Below are 20,258 nucleotides of genomic sequence, written 5' to 3'. Positions count from 1 at the left end.
AATTGCCTTTATTTTTTTTAATCCATAAATAGTTGTTACTGACAAAAGTGGAAAAAATCCTTAAGACTCTAAATTTTACTAAACTGATAATATTTTTTGTTTACAGTACATACAGAATGTGCTTTTACAGGTAAGTATAACAACAAGAATAATACAGAGAAAAACAGTCAAATACTGCTCATCTTGAAGCCTGTTTAATGGTTAACCAAGAGTCTGTGCAAAGTTACAGATACAAATGTACTTCCTCTTCAGTACTACTGTATAATAAACATGGAATCCATAAACTGGGCTAAAGCACAAAAATATCCACTTAACCCCTCTTAGGAAATATTGTCCCCCAAAACTAAAAATAGTACAGTAAGAAGTGTCTTCCTCAGAGCCAAGAAATTCTTGCTACAAAAAATGTCTCAGGGGTTTGCGGGCGGGCAGGAGCGGCGGCGGAGCGGAGGGTCAGGGGGAGCGGCTCCTCCCGGCAGAGGGGTGGGATGGAGACATCCAGGGATGGAGAGAAACCTCCAGGGATCGAGAGAGATCTCCTGGGATTGAGAGAGACCTCCAGGGATGGAGAGAAACCTCCAGGGATGGAGAGAAATCTCCTAGGGTGGAGATAAACCTCTTGGAATGGAAAGAGATCTCCTGGGATGGAGAGGAACCTCCATTGATGGACAGAGAACTCCAGGGATGGAGAGAGACCTCCTGGGATGGAGAGAGATCTCCCGGGATAGAGAGAGACCTCCTGGGATGGAGAGAGACCTCCAAGGATGGAGAGAAACCTCCAGGAATGGAGAGAGATCTCCCAGGATAGGGAGAGACCTCCTAGGGTGGAAATAAACCTCTTAGAATGGAAAGAGATCTCCTGGGATGGAGAGAAACCTCCAGTGATGGACAGAGACCTCCAGGGATGGACAGAGACCTCCTGGGATGGACAGAGACCTCCTGGCATGGAGGCCTCTTGGAATGGAGAGAGATCTCCTGGCATGGAATCTTCCTGGGATGGAGAGACCTCCTGGGATGGAGAGACACCTCCAAGGATGGAGATCTCCTGGGATGGAGGGAGACCTCCTGGCAAGAATACCTCTCAGGATGGTGACCTCCTGGCACGGAGATCTCCCGGACATTGTGTGGCCACAGTGGAGACCCGGGGTGCTGGGAGCAGAGATCTCTTCCAGGTTAACACCGATTCGCTCGGACAGCCCCGTCCGGCTCTCCCCTCGCCCTCGGGGGAAGCCTGGATGGCTTTTCCCAGCTGGGATCTGGGCTCGGGGAGGGCGCCTCTCACCACGGAGGGAGCTGGGAGCGATCCCTTCTCCCACCTGCCTGTGGACACACAGCACAGAGGTGGCTGCTCCCCGGGGAGCAGCCCCAACACGGGCTCATTGCTCACGACGCTGGCTAGGAAAATATCTAAGCCCCTTTCTCACACATTTCCCTCCTTTCACTCAGCTGAAATACACCTGAACACGAAATCTGCTCACGCTAAATGTATTTCAGCAGAGCCCCTCCTTCCAGATTAAGCAGTAAATCTGAAATTAAACTAAGACAAGCTGTTTCTCCGTGAGCTGAAGATGGCAAATTAATCACAAATAGAACACGTATTTCAAACACAATTAAAGTTACCCTGTTCCATGGTGATTTTGCTCATGGTGGTGGAAGAAGGTGAGGATGTCTTCCCAGCTACCAGGAACTGCACGTCTCATACAAACACCTGATGCCAAGCTCCTGCAGATTCCTGGTGGGAATGCTTCTGACAGAACAGAAATGTGCATGTGGGAAGCTCAGGTTCCTGGGGGCAGCTTTGCAGCCAGCCAGGCTCAGCAGACAGAAATTAAATCCAGGCCAGGGAAGGAGGGCTTATCCCGGACAGCTGTCTGTGTGTCTTCCCACCCACCCTCATCCCCAAGTAACAGATCATCGTTTATAAAAGGAGCATTAAAACATTGAAAAATATTTCCTTTTTTTTCTTTTTTTTTTTTTTTTTTTTTTTTTTCCCCCCACCTTAAAACACGACTCACTGGCATTAGAAGGCTTTTGACGACAAAGTTTCTGTTCCGTGCGGTGCTGTGTGTGGTTCATAAAAACCAGTTTTCCACAGTTTGGAAGCTTCGATTGGCACGGGGTCAGTCAGAACGTGTTGATTGCATTTTGCAGTGTGTATGTGTATGTGAATATATATATATATATATATTTGTATCTATATACACATACACAGAGAATTGTATAAAACCCGGTGCAGCCGTCCAGGACGTTGTGCTGCTCAGGGAAAGCAAATAATTATCAGCTTGTAGGAAATAATATAAACTTTTCTAGATCCCTCTCCCCCAGTCCCTGCACATGCACTCTGGGACCTGGACACTCCCCAGGCGTTTGTTTGCGCCTGAGAGTGGAGAAAACACAGATGAATTCCTCAGAGTAGGCGAGATTAATCAAGGCAGGTTGTATTTTAGTGTACAGAGGAATGTGGCTGCTCCCCGCTTTTCTCCTGAGTGCAGGGTGTTGTGGTGACTCAGACATGAGGAGAGGGAAGCAGGAAGGTCCCAGTGCGGGGAGCAGCATCCCTTGGAGCTGCTGCCTGCCAGGACCCCGACCAGGAGGAGAGCAGTGGGAATCTGGGCAATCCCAGCCCAGCGCTCTGGTTCTGGGCAGAGTGGGTTGGGACACATCGCACACGATGTGTCAGGACAAGGAGAAACAAAGATTAACAAAAAACACTGTGCTGCTCTACAGTTTCTGTTGAAGGAGGGTCTCAAAGCACTTCACAGGTGTTTTGGTCTGTGAAGTTTTGGTCTGATCCCTCCGTAGAACTGGAAATTCCCATTATCATCATGTGTGGACCATGAGGAACTGAAGTGCTGGGGACCAGGCTGTGGGTCGTGACACTCAGCCCCAGACCAAGTGTTCATTCAGACAAATTCTCAGAACGAGGAATAAGGGGAAAAGAAAAATGACCTAAGGACACCTGTGCATGCTGAAATGCCACAGCCTCATCCACCAACCCATTCCAGCACACAGAGTGAGCTGTGGGAACACGCGGTGCCCAGGTGGTAGCCAGGGCACTGCTCCTTCCCAAGGAAATTTGCTGAAAATGTTCTCTGGTGGTGGCAGAGTCCCTGAAGAGATTTGGCCTAAAAAGGCTCCCTGCGGGACACATCTGCTTGAAACAGCGTAGTGGGTGGAAAAAAGACAGGGAAATGAGGCTAAGGTTTCTCTGGAGGATTCTTGCCCAGGTAAGACACGTCAGCAGAGGGCCTGTGATATTTGTTAGCCAGAAAAGGAGAAGACACAGAGGTCAAACGGCCTGGGCACAGCTCAGCATCAGCACGGGTTACTTGGAGTTTGAAAAATTTCCAAATTTGCATCTGGTCCAGCAACTTCCCAGTTCACAAATGGAACATTCAGATGAGGACTAGAGCCTGAGACACACAGCTATGGACATGGAAAGAGAGGAGTGTTCACCTACCCACGGCCTCCCACCGTCACCTCTTCTCCAGCTCTGCCACCGCAGCTCCTGGAGACTCTGCAGTGCACTCTGCTCTCCCACAGTGTTCAGATCTCCCTGGCTTTGCCTGGGCCAGGAGAGAATGGAGGAGCCCCAGAGCCTCAGCAGGGGCTGCCTCCCCACCAGCAGTGAGAGTTTCTCTTCTCTTCACACGCGTCCCACCCTTCGGCCTGTGGGAAGGTCAGCGAGGGCAGTGTTCTCACAGGGATTGTCTTCTGGGAGGAAAAATCCAGGGGATGAGCCGAGGAGCTTGGAGGTAGTCAGGGGAGAGTAGTGTCCATCAAGGGAGGGGGCAGGAGATGAGGTGTGAGCCCGTCCTCTCTCATCCCTCCCGTGCCATGAGCTGCCACCCTGATCCACAGGCAGTTCTGGTTGTTGCCCAGAGGGATTTTGCCCAAGGCTGCAGGATCTGACCCTGGAGGCTGTTCTTTGTTTACTCCCTCCCAGCTCAGTTTCCGTCAAACAAAGCCCCAGTAACCTCTCACTGATGGAGTCCTTCCCAACACAGTCTCCATCAGATGGGGCAGGATAAAGCTCTGGAAACAGGACCAGCTCCAGGGCAGTGTGGGAAGGAGAAAGGCCACCTGGACACCCCACTGAGGCCCTCCTGTAAGTCCCACTGGGGTAAGGACACGTGCTCCTCCTGCCTACCCTGCACCGAGCCTCCACAGGAGACTCACGCTCGCGCCCTACGATCGTCGTTTGCTACAGGACTCGACAGAGTTGGGCTGGGAGTGTCATTAAGGCCAGGAGGTGGGAGGTATTTGAGGGGAGGGAGGAGGGCAGGGCGAAGTTCAGTGAAGCCTAGTGAAGAGCCACGCAGGAAAAGGGTCGGTGTGGGAATGTGGGACAGGAGGGGAAGGTGTGCTCACAGCCCCAAGTCAGTCGTCATTGCACCCCGAGGAGGGAGCGTGCCTGCCCGGACCCACGGGTGTGTGCGTGTGCTGGGGCCTCGAGGGCACACCTGGGACAGTGTCCAGCACCCACAGCTCCTGCACCAGCTCTGGCTGGCCTTCAAACCCTCTGAGACCCTTTCCTGGCCGCAGAGGTGTGTTCCGGTGGGAGTCGGTTCTACAGAATTCGGGAATGTAAATCAAAGAGCAGGGAAAAAAAAAAGAAAAACCAAACCCAAGTCTAACGAAAAATCCAAAGCAAAGCCCATTCTGTCTGGAAAGCCAAAGGTAAAACCCTCGCAAATTCTGGACCCACGAGTCTATGTTTTAAAGATTTTACAAATATACAGTATCTAATTAGCGTTATATCAGATATACAACATGCCCATTAATTATAATTATGCTGGATATATAATTTATATGCATGAAATGTAACTGTCTTCATGGTTAGGACTGGGACTCAGTGGAATTGGAATTTGGAAGGTTTTCTTGGGAGGCCGTTGCAGGGAGAGAAAACCACGGAAAGTTACCGACCTGCTTTTCGGAGAACAGACACCCTCAGCTCTGTGCCTCTGCTAAGGGCTGGGAAAAGATTTGCTACATATGGAGTTCTAGGCTGTAAACGGGAAGGAGAAAACGCTCAGAAACAGGAGAACTGGGCCATGGAAAACGCTGTCAGGAAAAGAAACTTCAGGGGAGAAATGGTGCCTGGTGGGGGTCTCGGTGGGGTCAGGACCTCCCCCAGCACAGGGCAGCAGAGTGGAGCTGAACGGGCTCTGGTGCTTTAGGTTCAGCAGTGGCAAGAAGCTGGAGGAAGAGAAATCCTCTTCCCCCTTCCTATTTACACGTTGGAGACACCAAGATACTAGAATGAGTGGAGAAAAGGGTCTAACAAGCGTTTCAGCATATTTGTGCTTATTGAACACATCAACCCCACTACTTCCTACGCTGAGAGAGCAGGCGATTTGTAGGCACTAGTATGTTTTTGTTTTTTTATCTTATGAGTATATTTAGTATAAACTAAAACTTTATTTCTCAGCCAGGCTATTCTTGTCCCTAGATCTGCCAGTCCCGTTGGGAAGCCTGCCCTTGGATTTGCTCCAAGGGTGACAAAGGACAGATGTGTGGGTGCTGACGGGTGTCGAGCAGCCTGGGGCTGACCCCAGCAGCCAGAACCTCCCTACTTGCTACAGAAAGGCCAAATATGAGGACCAAGAACGAGCCCCCTTCCTGCCGGGATTGCAGGGCGGGGCTGAATTTCCTCCTCCCTGTCTCAGGCTGCTTCTCCTTGGAGCAACTGAAAAGTCCTGAATTCACGGAAACTATGGGATAATGCAGGTGAGCCCTTGGAAGGAGCCATCGGTTACTATGGCTTTCTTTGACAGAAACTGATGCACGTCAGGAAATTTCCTCTGTTATCCCTCGCCAGTGTCTGACTGCCGCTTCAGTTCTTCCTGTGTCGCTGATGAAGGAGGGGGTGGCTTTAAAAACAACGTGGGTGGGACTGTCAGAGAAGTCTTTGCAGACACTGAGTTAGCAGAGGTTACCTTGGCCTATAAGGCCACTGCAGAACGGGGTGCTGAGGCCACCCCGGTCCTTAAGGAGTATCTACAATGCACTGGGTCGTGTCAAACAGTCACCTCTGTTTTGCTGGCGGTGCGGTAGTGGTGGTGGTGGCCGGGGATGTAATGCAGCTGTTCCACCGTGTTGTGCCGGCGCGAGGCGAACGCTTGGCGCTTGGCCGAGGTCGGGTTCATACTCAAGGTATTGTACAAGTTATTTGAGGCACTGGGATGGGAGTGCATTTTTGACATCCTGTAGCGATCCAAGACCGGTGTTGACACAAAGACGTCTGTGTGCGACAATGCCCTGGACATGGACTGCTCGGGGTACGCCGAGCGCTCCGGGGACAGCAGCGGGTCCTGGGAGTGCAGGCGCTCTGCCGACAGGAGCTGCTCGTCCGAGAGAATCCGTTCATAGGACATGCTGAACTCCTCGGGCATGATCCTCTCGGGGGACAGCACTCTGTCCTGGGACATGGCCCTGATGGGACGGCGGGGCCTGTCCCGGTGGTTGCCCTGCTGAGACATTTTGATGACGTTGATGGGCAGCGTGCCCCGGGCTGCCAGGTCGGGCAGGTGCCTCCTCCTCATGTAGTACTCGTCAGCCTCTTTGTCAGCTGTGGGGAGGCAAAGGGAGAGGTTAGATGTCACCGAGACACACAAGGAAATCACATGCAGACAAGAGATTTTCGCAGAGGTTCTTCCGATCCAGCTCCCAGCTGAAAGAGCAGAGAGAAGAAGAGCCCCTTTGTTTATTTTTTTACTTTTTATACATTTGTGGGTCTAGCAGAAGATTGGCTTTTTGGGGTTTCCACCCCTCAGCCTCAGTGGCCAGACCAATTGTCAGTTACAATTGTTTTCAGGTTAGAAATATGCAAACAAAGGACAGAGAATGAAAAACAAAGGATTTGTTTATATTACTTCTGTGGGAAAAGTAGAAAACTGCTCTAATATTCTACAGTAACTAAAAGATCTGACTCCATTTATGAAAATCAAAAGGCTAATAAAGAAACTCAGAAAAACCAGGGTAAGAGTTAGAAACGCGTCCCAGGGGTGCAAAGGGGCTGTGCACAGCCCCTGGTGACACCCGAGGGACCCTCTGCCGCAGGCATGGACAGCCCTGGGCGGGCGGTGTCACCAAGGGCTTGCGGCAGACAGAGGGGTGTGAAATGCACGGGGACAGTGAAATCCCCCAGGCAGCGCATCCCACACTCCTCCCTGTGCTGAGGAGACCAGACCCTGCTACAACACGATTTACATGAGAGGTGAGTTGTGGGGAAATTCCCAAATGTCACCTTCACGGCAAAGAGCAGGGCAGGTGACACGAGCAGGCGACGTCCCCCTTTGGGGACACGCACATCTCACCTCTGGCCTCAGACGTGGGTATTCCTGGAGCCCGTGAGTGACCTCATCACATTTTAATTAACACATTTGAATATTTGTAAATGTGATCACAAAACAGGTTTGATGGTCACGGGGTGGTCTCTGAGACAGTGAATCACCTGCTTAAGTTTTCATTTCCCGTTTTTATAACCTTGGTTGATATAATAGAATTTATCCCCTGGAATTTTTGCTCAGTTTGCTGCTCCTGCATCTTAAATGATCTATCTGTTGCTGGAATGCATCACACCCCCCACACACACTCTCACCCTCCTTTCTTTGGCTTTGAGAGAAACGCTGCAGTCTCAGAGAGGATGTTGGCTACCGCAGCTGTATCGTGATAGATCACTGGGATCCTACAGCAGCTGCAGCGACCTCATCCAACCAAACAGAGATTTGAAGAAGCAACTCCACAGTTGTTTCAGATTTTAAAAAAAAGCAACAACAGAAACACAAAAACTTTCTGTTTAACCCCTTCGATGTTCACATGCTGTGAACTGGGGTGCTGGGATCACTTACCTAGGCAGTCCTTGGGCAGCCTGAGGTGCCTCGGTGTGCCTGTGCCTGCAAAGCCCAGAACGTCCATCCCTCCCCAAAATTCCACTGGCATGAGTGGGAGAGCACAGCTCTGGCCTCTGTGGGTCAGGGGATGGAGTCACATTTAATGCTCCACGCTGATCATCCCTGTGAGCCTTCTCCACAATTCCTCTGCCTAATTTGTTCTCCTGATGTGGCCAAAAGCATCCCCCTCCCTTTCTGGCTCTTCAGTGACTTCAGAACCCCTCAGAGCCCTGGCAGGGGCTCTCCCCTCCAGGGAGAACACAGCAGGAAGGGCATTCCTCATGCAGAGATAAAGGAAATTCCTCCACCTTGCAGAAGAAACGAGGCCTTTTGCAAAGTAACCTCACAGCAAGAGCTTGGCACGGAGCCCCCAGAGCTGGGCACACACACTGGGCTCTGTGTGGACTTTTCCTACCAGGCTTGAGCCAAGTGCTGATGGGCAAGCACATCCTCTCCTGCACTTCCTTGGCCACCTCCTGGGACTGACATAAAATTCCTTTGGAAAGTTGTTTGCTTATAAGACAAAGATGATGGAGATTTATAACAATAAAGAGGAACTTTGCTTATTTTCTCAGCTCCAGTATTTCAGCCCTTGGCAGGTGATGTAAGATGGGATGATATCAGATGGTGGAAGAGGAAAATTTTCCATGCACGGATATTCTGAGGATGTTAGAGTGACAAAAAGAGCAAAGCTCTGCTGCAGGATGCCCGGGGTGATCACGGGGCGGGTGAGGCAGGTGCTACCTCTTCCTGTAGGCCTTCAGCAGGTTTGGTAGTTAAATAATGCTGGAAAGTCCCTCTTTCTCCTGAGATAGCCATCAATCTGCAGGATTTATGCACCACACTGGCTGGGAGTTGAAGACAACTGGCTGCTTGTCCCATGAGCCAGATCTCCTGTGGTGGGTGCTGACAACACCCCAGAGCTGTGCCCACGGAACACCAGTTCAGCCAAGCCCTGCAGGGCTGTCACCACCCTGTGCTGGGCCACATCCCTCACTGACACCCTCATCCCCCTCCCACACCGTCCCTGCACTGCTCCCGGGCCGCTGTGCACAGCCCAGATCCGTGAGGGGTCGGTTCCCTGCCTCACATCCAGAAGGAGGAGCTGAGAACATCTGTGCCACCAGCGCTGCTGCCAGCCCCTTCCTCGCACACCCCCGCGGCGTGAGGTCACCCCCAGCTCCCCCGTGCTCGCTTCCTGCTCGGGGGATTTGCTCTCCAGAGCACACACGGCAGGGATGAGTCTTTATTTTTTGCCACCCAACGCTTCTCGGGAGGATGTCTCACTGCAAATGTCAGGCGGCAGCTCTCCTGGCCTCGAGCTCTCCTGGCTTTAAAATCACCTTCTAGGAAGCCCGAGGGCGGGGGAGATTCCATATGGCCCCGGGAGCTGTAGGCATCTCTGTTCTATACTTTGGCCACAGTTAGAAATGCCAGGCTGGCCGTGCAGAGGCTGAGCGGCGAGGCCGGGGGCTGGCTGCAGAGCGGGAGTGAAGCAATTAGCGCTCTGGCACTTGGCCTCTGCTCTGGATGAGAGGAGTTCCGCTGGATTTGCCCAAGTGACTCTAAATAGATGTAATTAAAGCACAGAACATCCCAAATGGAGATGTGCTTGGATGCTCACACCTGGCTCTGGTAATTGCCAGCGGGAGCTAAACCAGCTTATGTGAGGTTCACAGCTCTGAGGCTGCTAGAGAGGTGGCACAGTCTGATGACTGGAAGTGGTTTGAAGTTGTTCCTTAGGTTAAAAATGCGGCATGCTCTACACTTTAAAATGTTTTCTCCATTAGGAGCATTCAAATAAATACCTTTTCCTCCTCTCTCCCGCCCTGTGAGCCTTGTGCAGGTCTGTACAGCCTTTTGCTGGCCATGGCCAAACCTTTCAGGGAGCTGATTTAATTTCAAGAATGCTTCTAAGCTCACTCAGGCCGTGCCCTCCATGATGCTGAGGAGGAGGAGGAACATTTCCAGGTGTGGAAAAACCTCTCCTCTCCACCTGAGCGGAGCCAGAAGAGGTGGAACAGCCGCGTGTCACACCCAACAAGCTGCTCCAGGCAGCACCAGACAGACATTTTCCAGGCTGTTGGCTCTGAGGGGGTGTCAGCCTGAGCCAGGCATGGGGAACGGAGCCTGACAGGAATGTGCTGAGTCACACACGTGCCTCGTGTGCCAAGGGAGAGCTCAGCACGGCGCTGGAACCACACAATTCCTGCACCCAGCGACAGCAGGGAAACAAATCCAGCTCCAGGCTTGGGGGAGAGGAGCTCCGGGAGCTTTGCTCACCAAGAGGAGGTGGGAAATGCCAAGGTCTGGTTGCACAGTCGGCCAAAAGCGAAGGAACTGAGATCCTGGGAGCATTAAATGGTTTGGGTTGGAAGGAATCTCAAAGATGATCCAGTTTCTGCCCCCTGCCATGGGCAGGGAAAATTTCCAGGCTGATTCATCACAGCAGCACAGTCCCTGGGACAGCTGGGATCTGATAACCCTGCCCCTTATCTCGTCATTGGTGCTCACGTGGGAATGGACATGCACAGTTTTAACCAAAACAAAACTCCAATCCAGTGGGTTTCTCCACCAAAGACATGCTTAAAAATTAATTTTTTTTTTAAAAAAAAGTGTCCTGAGAGGATTCAAAAAGAGCAGAAATTGCGACCAGGCAAAAAAGAATCACTGGTGTATTGCCTGAGAGGGTTTTTTTCTATTTTTGAACCAATCCCACACTTCTGGGTCTTTCCTTGTGTTTTTCAAACATTTGGAGATGGATTTACTGGCAATTATGCTTTCTGAACACTTTCTGGGCTTTTCTCATTGCTTTTGCTTAGGATTTTTCTGCCCTTTCTTTCCTCCTTTGGCAGTTTCTAGAACATCAGTCAGGGCTGGTCTCACCAAACTTCAGAAATGTTTGAGTGTTTTAATTGCCTTGGCTTCAGAAAGCTTTTTTTTTTTTTTTTTTTTTTTTTTTTTTTTTTTTTTTTTTTTTTTTTTTACCTCAGAGAGTTTTTTGGTGTTTTTTGGTTGTGGGTTTTTTTGGGGTTTTTTTTTTTTTCCCCCTCATTTGGAGGGAGACCCCCAAATAAATGCTCTTGCCCATTCCGCCTCAACCTCAGGCAGAAAGGCAGAGCAGAGCTCCTCTGGCACTGGAATTACAGAATCGAGGCAGGTTTGTGGCGCCCTGGGAAGGGAACGTGGAGCAGAGCAGCCAAGGATAGTTTTTCTTCCTGTTCTTCTACACTGCCATGGTGAGAATAGATGCACATGCACGTGCACGTGAGGCCATCGCAATAATTCCTCTCCTAAAGGTAATTTTCCCAGCTTTCTTCCTCTGCAGCTCCAGCAGGTTTCCTCTCTGGGCTCGTCTCCCCTTGTTTTAATTGGCTTTAACATTTCCAAGCTGCCCACTCACGTGCGCTGACTCTCCAGCCAGCGCAAAGCGGTTCAATACGCCTGGAAACAGGAGCTTCCTTCCTGCCTGACCTTTCTCACTTCGCTGGGAAGTGCAATTCCCCGGAGCAGGACGGAATTAATCCGGCTGCTCTTGCTCTGCCACAGCCTCCCATCCCTGCTCTCCCCTCTGCCGGGGCACAGGGGGTGCCCAGCCCCTCCCAGAACAGCCCAGGTGTGTTCCTGTGGTCTGTGCCCCGAAGGAAGGGCCAGGGAGATAAAGAGCCCTGCTCTCTCACCCTCTGTCTTTCTTAACTGGAGGGAAATTAGTAAATTTTCCCTGCCTGGAAAGCCTGAGGAGACCCAGGCAAGCACCTGAAACATAGATTTAAAATAAATAAATAAATAAATAAATAAATAAATAAAATAAAATAATTTAAAAAAAAAATCTAACACTTTTTATCTTGCTCAAATAGAAGTATTTGTTAACGATCTCTTCATACCTTTTTTATTTTATTTCTTTTTTTTCTGACCATGACAGGGAGTTCATTGAAAAGGAGCAATTTTAAATAAGAGAAATTAATGCCCAATAAGTGATTTTTCAACCTCCAGCTTTTAGACATCACAGGGGTTTTGGGTTTTTTCTTGTGTTGCCTTCAGCTCCTTCATACAGAATAAGAAAATTATCTTGCTGGCACTTTGCAAGGGGAGTTTTGGGAGCTGGGAGCTTCTCTTCCTTTGGCTCTGGAGAAGAGCAGCTGCAAGAAAGTGATTCAGTGATTCTGGAGGTGCTGAGTGTATTCAGCCCCAGTGGGAGCAGGGAGGGCTTGGCACTTCCAGAGCTGAAACTCCTCGGCTACTCAGAAATTCAGAGTGGAGCAGCTGGTCTGGCATTTGCCAGGAGCTGTGCAAGGGGCTGGGTTGGTGTCCTGCAGACAGCACTGGGGTCTGTCTGTACCTGCCCTGGATGGGTCAGGAGGTGGGATTTGCCCTGCAAGTGAGCAGGGATTCCCTGCTGGGATTGGTGGGGTGGATGTTTAAGGTTTTGACTGGATCCCTCTCCAGTCATGAGCATGGCACGGGTCAGGAGCAGCTCTGGACACACAGAACAGGGAACAGAAAATGGATCTGAGCATGGCACAGGTCAGGAGCAGCTCTGGACACACAGAACAGGGAACAGAAAATGGATCTGAGCTTGGCACAGGTCAGGAGCAGCTCTGGACACACAGAACAGGGAACAGAAAATGGATCTGAGCATGGCACAGGTCAGGAGCAGCTCTGGACACACAGAATGGAACAGAAAATGGATCTGAGCATGGCACAGGTCAGGAGCAGCTCTGGACACACAGAGCAGGGAACAGGAAATGGATCTGAGCATGGCACAGGTCAGAAGCAGCTCTGGACACACAGAACAGGGAACAGGAAATGGATCTGAGCTTGGCACAGGTCAGGAGCAGCTCTGGACACACACCATGGAGTACATGGATTGCAGTACATGGATTGCAGGCAGGGCTCCTCCTGGAAAAGTTGTTCCCCACCACCTCAGCATCTTTCTGTTGCCATTCCCAGCTGCCCCTGTGGCTGGTGAGATCCCCGGCGGTGCCCAGGGCAGCTCTGAGCACCCAGCTGGGCACGGCTGGGCTCCAGCAGAGAGGATAAAAGGGTTCCCAGGTGAGCCTGCCAGGAGCAGACCCGAGCAGAGGGGTGGGAGGCAAGGAGGTCAGCGAGCAATAACCACGGGCACTCTCCCAGTGACGAAACCACTCTCTACACTCATCCCTGATGGGAAGTGACAGCCAAAGGAATCATTGCTGGAGAAGCCAACCCGGGAGCGCCCCGGCAGAGGGAAGGGGTTAACCCTTAACGCCCCGCCCGCCGAGAACAAACCAGATACAAGGGGGAACGAAAGCAGCTGACACCTACTGAGTCTCTTCAGAGAGGAATATTTACTCGGGTTCGTCTTGACAGCAGACTCGTAGGACGGCGGGAGGTGGGAGAGGTTCTGGAAGGAGCGCGAGAAGGACAGGTCGTAGGGCTCGGTGGCTGAGGTGAGGATGTTGTTCATCCGCGGCTTGTCTGCAAGAGAAGAGCAGAGAAAGGCAGGGCTAGAGCGTGCCCGAGGGGATGGAGACAGGCAGAGGCCATCCCCAGAGGGAGCAGAGCTGGGCTGAGCCAGCCCCAGCCACGGGCTCTTGGACACGGTTCAGGCTGGCACCAGCAGATCCGTGGGAAATGGATCCCACCAGCAGATCCGTGGGAAATGGATCTCACCAGCAGGTCCGTGGGACATGGATCCCACCAGCAGATCCGTGGGAAATGGATCTCACCAGCAGGTCTGTGGGAAATGGATCCCACCAGCAGATCTATGGGAAATGGATCTCACCAGCAGATCCGTGGGAAATGGATCTCACCAGCAGATCCGTGGGAAATGGATCTCACCAGCAGATCCGTGGGAAATGGATTCCAGCAGATCCGTGGGAAATGGATCCCACCAGCAGGTCCGTGGGAAATGGATCCCACCAGCAGATCCGTGGGAAATGGATCTCACCAGCAGATCTGTAGGAAATGGATCCCAGCAGATCTGTGGGACATGGATCTCACCAGCAGGTCCGTGGGAAATGGATCTCACCAGCAGATCCGTGGGAAATGGATCCCACCAGCAGATCCGTGGGAAATGGATCCCAGCAGATCCGTGGGACATGGATCCCACCAGCAGATCTGTGGGAAATGGATCCCAGCAGATCCGTGGGAGATGGATCCCACCAGCAGATCCGTGGGAAATGGATCTCACCAGCAGATCCGTGGGAGGTGGATCCCACCATCAGATCCATGGGAAATGGATCCCACCAGCAGCGGGAAGTGGATCCTGTGGTGCTGTTTCCTGCTGTGGGCCCTCTAGCAGCCATCAATAAAGAATGCCTTAAAGCTCTCAAAAGTACAAGAACCACGACTCCCACCCCACCAACAGAAGATATAAGATATTAATTCTCCTATTGTAACAGGAGAATTAACAGTAGAGTGAGTAACCAGGGCCGTCCCTCTACCACCCAAGATTACATCTGTACGTTATTAACAAGTCCTCGGTGTTTGACAAATCCAGCAAGCAGAGGATTGAGTGCCTTGTTAACCCGACGAGGTTTCCTGCCTCAGCCACCTGGAGCTGTCCCCGAGGGATGGGGCTGGACTGGCGTAGCTTTTATCTTCTTTTTCTGCCAGAGTCAGGATTGAATGCGCCAGACAGTGTTTGTTGTTCGGACTCAGGTGTTGATTAATTCTTATCTATATCACAGTCTCACAAACCGGGAGTTCTACAGCACTTCAAGCTAACAAATTCAAAAATGCCCCCTGTCTCTCTCTCTCCAAGGCCTCTAAGGATAAACTGTCCAATTATGAAATGACACCTAAATTATTTTTACTTTTAACCCAATAACCAACCACCTGTGGCCCGCAACGTGGATTTTTCTACCCAATTACAAAACCCCATCCAGACCCATGAAGAAGGTGAAAAAGAAGGACTCAGCCTATGCCCTAAATCCTTAGGACATTTAAGGGAATAACACCAGAAGTTTCTATGCCCTCCTGACCGTAATTGGCTCGGTGCTAAGACAAAAAACACTGCTAGGTGTCTTTAGCTGTTCCTCAGAAATTTTCTGAGCTATTTTCTATTGGGCTGTTTGCCAAAACTCCCCTAAATCATTCAATCCTTAAGGAAGAGCACCTCAGCCCATTTTCGGGGTGTTGCAGCGGCTGTGTGAGACCTGTCCCCCGCACTGTGCACAGCTTTGCTCTTTTATTTTGTATCATTTCCTCCTTTCATGAACACCTTTTCGCTTTTTTCAAGACACGCTCCACCACGCCGTCTCACAAATTATTTTAAGCTGTTTTCTGTGAGGTGCTGGGCACCCTCAGAGCGTGCGGGACCCTCGTGGAGCTAAAAGCACCTGGCTCCGTGAGAATTCCAGCAGGGAGCTGCGGTGTCACCGCTCAGAGAACATCATTTCCTTGCTGACGGCTTCCATCCGTGTCTAACAGAGCGAGTGCAGGATCAGGGAGCGCACGGGATTCATCAGGGGCTGGGAACAATTGATTCGATGCCATCCAGTAAAGGCAGAGTGTGTCAGCATCGAAAGCGTGTCCCCACTCCTACCCGCGCTCGTTACCCTGGGGTAACATCTCTTTGCAAATTCCTCAGCCAGAACCTGCAGCTAATCTCCATTTTCACGGGGGTTTGGACACGCTGCAGTGAGCTTTGTGCTCGGCGCCAGAGCAGGAGCGTTAATTGACTGTTTGCAGGAGGGGTGTGAAATCCTGAGTGCCACGCCTGGGTCTGAGGGGGTGGTGGGGGATCAGTTCATCTCCTCGCTGCTTTCCCCATCCGGGCAGTCAGGAACGGACCGGAATGATTCTGGCAAACGAGAAGTCACCTTGAGATCCACCGCCCATCACTCAGCAAAATCAGGGATAAGCTGAAATGACCAAAGCTAATTTCGGATGTCTTTTGCATAATGTGGTTTGAGGGGGAGATCAGAGAGCTGAGGCACTCTGGTAAGGAGAAATATCTCGTGCAATTTATATTCTGAGGCCAGTTCAGCACGAGTTTCTCACTCCTGCCATATGTTTGAGTCGTGCTTGTCTCTGGTCTCTCTCCTCCCTTGTTCGTGGTGTTTGTGGGCTCCTGTGGAAGCTGCAGGTCACAGTCAATAATCAGGGTGCAAACAAAAAACCTCTTGTTCCCTGCAAGGCAGCTGAGGTTGTGCTCTGTGTTCCCCAGCATTCCCACTCATCCCAGTCCAGCTCTGCGCTCTGGGCAGCTGGGGATGACCGCTGCAAAACCATCTCTGTCCCCTGGCTACTGGGATTACCTTTGAAATCCAGGTTTGATCCCCATTTTCCTCAGCACCATCCTGCATCCCTGGGCCATTTTGTGCCCGTTTATGACACACCATCCGTGCTGGCACGGGAGCTGGCAGAGGAACAGGCAGGGGATGAAGCTACCCAGCACAGAGGACACCCAGCAGCCACGGGAACCCCACCCAGCCATTTCCCTTGGGTTCTAATCTCCCTTTGCTGCAGCCTGGGAACAGCCCCACCTCGGTACAGTCAGTGCAAGGCTTTAAAATTCTGCCGATGTCTCTGATGAATCCGGCAGGAATTCAGCTCTGCAGCATTTCCTCACCCCCCAGGCGGCTGTGGTTGCACAGTGCCCCGAGCAGGGATGCTCCAGCCCTGGTACTTGGGCACAGCCCAGCCCAGAACTCAGCAGGCTGGCACAAGGAGCTCAGGAAGGGAGCAGGGAACTCTGTGGAGCTCTGATCTCTCCTCCTTGGAGCCCTGCCAAGCAAGGTGGGGGCATTTCTTCTGCTTCACGAGCCAGAATTGCCAGGCCAGTCTGAACCCTGCTGTGTTTTTACGGGAACCAGAGCATCCTTGGGCCAGGCTCTGAGAGTTCCCAGGGCTGGGGAAGGGGCTGCCCTGCAGAGACTGCCCCTGCTCCTGCTACATCCAGAGGATGCCTTAGGATTTCAGGTTTTATGTTTTTCAGATGCTGCAGTGCATTAGTGTGTAGCTCTGAACTCCATACAAAGTGTGGTTAACTCTTCACATTTTGGTCAGACACAACAATCCCTCTGTGCCTGAGATTCGAGGACTCACCACAGCCTCAGGGCCTGAAAAGTACAGCCAAAAGTGAATTGTGGTGGAGCAAACTGGGGGTAAATTACTTCATTACCTGAAGCTGTAATTGGACAATTAACCCCTGATATGGAAATGTGCCAAATTTATAAATGTCTGAAAAACTCATGACCATTGTCCATTTTTGGGTGCAGCCTCTGAGAGGCTGTTGCATTGCCCAAGGTGCATCAGTTGAAGGCTTTAATAAACACCCACTTTATTCTCTTAATTCTGTCTATCCTGTGTTCTAGGCAGCCACTGCAAGGCACCACTGATCCAAACAGGAGAATGTGCTGGGGCTGGCATGGCACCACTGCTGGGAGGGTGGACACACAAATTCACTGCTCCCCTGGACTCCTCCACTCAGCTGCTTTGTCATCTGAGAGGAAAACCAAGCCCCTCCCTGAGCCTCAGTTCTCTGCCAGTGCTTTGCAACCTCTCTGCAAGCTCAGGGCTCGGAGAAGTTTCAGGATTTCCAGAGCTGTGCAGATTAGACCCGAATCCTTCTTGCCACATCTCGCTCTGCTCCTCTTGTTGGAAGACGCTTTCAAAGTGTGTTTACAAGAGGCACAAAACCTTTCATGTTCAAGGACGGGAGCAGATGATACCCGAAACAAAAACCCCAAAAGAAAAGTGAATTGATGGCAAAGTTTTAAACAAAGCTCAAGTGGCAAAAGGGATGTGCTGCAGATTTGCATTTGAGTCTGCACATATGTTGTGCGAATTCTGCAAGACATTTCAACAGATGCCTTTTAAAACATTCACCCAGAGAAAGCAAACAATGTCACCTAGGAGAAGCTGCTACAACCCAGCCTTCTGCTGCTCAGCTTCAGCTCAGCACAGCTCCAGCCCTCTGTCAGAGCTCTCCCTGCTCCCCCAGCTCTGCCTTCTGCTCAGCCCTTTGAAGGCTCAGACGCAAAGTCCCGGCTTCTGACGCAGGTTCTCACAAAGGGCCCCGCTCCTCAGCAAAATCTGGGAGCGCTGATGACGTTCTGGAGCCTTCTGTGCCGGGGCTCAGGGCTCCCAGGCCATGCTGAAGTGGCACGCTGTCAGAGCAGGCAAATAAACTGATGTTCGCAGGCTCGGGATTTATGACATTTATCTTCAGTGTTTGTGTTTTCACACTTCCTCTTTCTCGTGTTACAAACGCTGTTATTAATAGTGCTTTGCATTTCTCATGGCTGATCTCCAGGAGGTTTCTACATTTCCAGGTCAGATCCTCTGTGGTGTAAATCAGAGCTCTCCAGCGAGTAGCTGCCCTCATTTATACGAGCTGGAGATGGAGGATTTTAAACTCAGCCAGTGTTAAAAGCTCTGTGTCTGTCGGAATGGCTCCAGGATTGGGTCTTGCCGGGCTCCTGGCTGAGAACTGAGCAGCAGCCTGGAGGAGGAAGGTGCAGAGGGAGGAGATGCAGCTCACAATGATGTCCTTGGATGTGACAATGACATCCCTGAGTGCTGTCACCCAGAGGGATCAGCCTGAAAATGCCCCTGAGCACGCAGAGAGCTTCACTGAATATTGCACCTCACAAGCGGGCTGAGAGGAGCTGCCTGTTAAAATGAACGGGAGAACTGTGGAAATCAAAACTGCACGGAGCAGCCAGAGCACAGGATCTGCTCATTCTGGAGCTTGGAACAGCTGGCTCTGGCACCCAGGGCTGTGCAGAGCTGGGGCTCCTTCCTGCTGGGCTTGGGACCACTGCAAGCTGGTACCTCCCCCCAGCTCTGCAAGAGCTCCTCAGGGCAGGGAGAGGGAGCTGATTCCAAAGGGAAAGTCACACAGGCATGGTTTGGTTTGGTTTGGTTTGGTTTGGTTTGGTTTGGTTTGGTTTGATTCATAAAGACCACTCTATTCCACCCCTGCCATGGCAGGGACACCTCCCCCTGTCCCAGGCTGCTCCAAGCCCTGTCCAGCCTGGCCTTGGACATTCCAGGGATCCAGGGGCAGCCACAGCTCATGTTCTGCCTGGAACTGGATGACTCTGAGGTCCCTTGCAGCCCACAGCAGTGCAGGGATCCGTGGCTGTGCCTGAAGGAGGGGCAGGACACACTCACACACCTCTGGGAACATCCCTGCGCACCCCTGACGTCATTCAGCTGACAGAGGCAGAGGGTGGCCAACATCTCCTTCCACGGCAGGTGCTCTCCAGCCCCTTCAGCTGCCACAAAGCTGACTCAGGGGTGAGCCCAGCCTCCCCCAGCCCAGCCACGTCCCCAAAACGCAGCAGAGCCCAGCACAGAGGGACACGGCAGGGGGATGCGGCCCTGATTCTCCAGTGGGAACTGCAGAACTGAGGCTGTGCTGCACCACTGCAATTTCTGCGTTCTGCGGCTGCTTCTGAGCAGAGCAGGAGTCAGCACCTGGTGGGAACGCACCCCCCACACCCGAGCACGGGTTCCTATAAAGGGGAAAAAAATTCAGCTCACCTTAAACATATAAGGAAACCAAAGTAGAAAATTCTGTGCCCTTTTCATCAGGATTGGCTCAGGAGCAGTGACTGGGCTTTGAGAGTGCTCCTCAAAGCCTGCTGCCGATTTCCTTGGGCAAAGGTGCCAAACAGCCCACCTAGAGCATCAGGTACTAAAGAGACTGCACCAAGAACTCAGTTGGCTTTTTTGGATTGCCTCACCAGTGTCAGAGTGCGCTCTACGCTGTTTGACTTGCGTTTCTTGGTTTATGCTCGTTATTTTCTCCTTTTATTAAAACCTTTCATTTTACAAAGCACGCCCAGAGAAGTTGTCTCGCTGCTGTTTCAAGCTGTTCTGAGAGAGGTGCTGGACACCCTCAGAGACCTGACAAATCTCCACGTGTCTCATTCTACTCCGGACACGGGACAAGGGTTTTATCCACACCTGGCACCCCAAAGGGCAGCGTGGATGCCCCAGGAGCTGGGGCTGAGCTCCAGCCCTGGATCCTCCCTCCTGCTGCCATTCCAGCCCTGCACAGGGTCAGGACACCACGGGTCTCTCTGTTCCGTGGGCGATGTGCTGCACATCTGATTAGCTCCTCATTTCCCCCCCTTATATTTCTGCTGGGGATAAAGCTAATTTAAACAGTCCTTAATTGTTGTGATTTTGTAAACAGTGTCTTAGACACAATAGACACAAAACTCTCAGCAAATTGCTGGAGGAGATGTGACAGAATAGGGAATCGTTTTCATATCTTCTGGGATTGCCCCAAATTGAAGCTTCTGGTCTGATGTTAGAAAATTGATGCAAGGAATTTTTTCAGCAATATATCCCCCGAAGCCCTATTAGTGTGTGGGAAGGAAGATGCCCTGGATTTCTGAAATGAGGAAAAGAGAAAGAAGGGGG

The 20,258-nt window shown here is 51.5% G+C and overlaps 1 protein-coding gene across 1 annotated transcript in view; it reads right to left on the bottom strand.

The window, feature by feature from the left end:
- Positions 1-1,997: 1,997 nt before the first annotated feature.
- SHISA6 (shisa family member 6) overlaps positions 1,998-20,258 on the bottom strand; it is a 201,259-nt gene continuing 182,998 nt past the window's right edge. Inside the window, exons 4-5 of the mRNA XM_040082011.1 lie at positions 13,197-13,349; positions 1,998-6,568 (exon numbers count right to left, since the gene is read on the bottom strand). Of these exons, the coding sequence (XP_039937945.1) occupies positions 6,018-6,568; positions 13,197-13,349 (704 nt within the window). The 3' untranslated portion in view covers positions 1,998-6,017. The remainder of the gene's footprint in view (positions 6,569-13,196; positions 13,350-20,258) is intronic.

Source organism: Hirundo rustica, chromosome 18, assembly GCF_015227805.2.
Source record: "Hirundo rustica isolate bHirRus1 chromosome 18, bHirRus1.pri.v3, whole genome shotgun sequence".
NCBI lineage: Eukaryota > Metazoa > Chordata > Aves > Passeriformes > Hirundinidae > Hirundo > Hirundo rustica.
The sequence above is the reverse complement of the archived record's forward strand: the minus strand, read 5'-3'. Positions and strand labels throughout refer to the sequence as shown.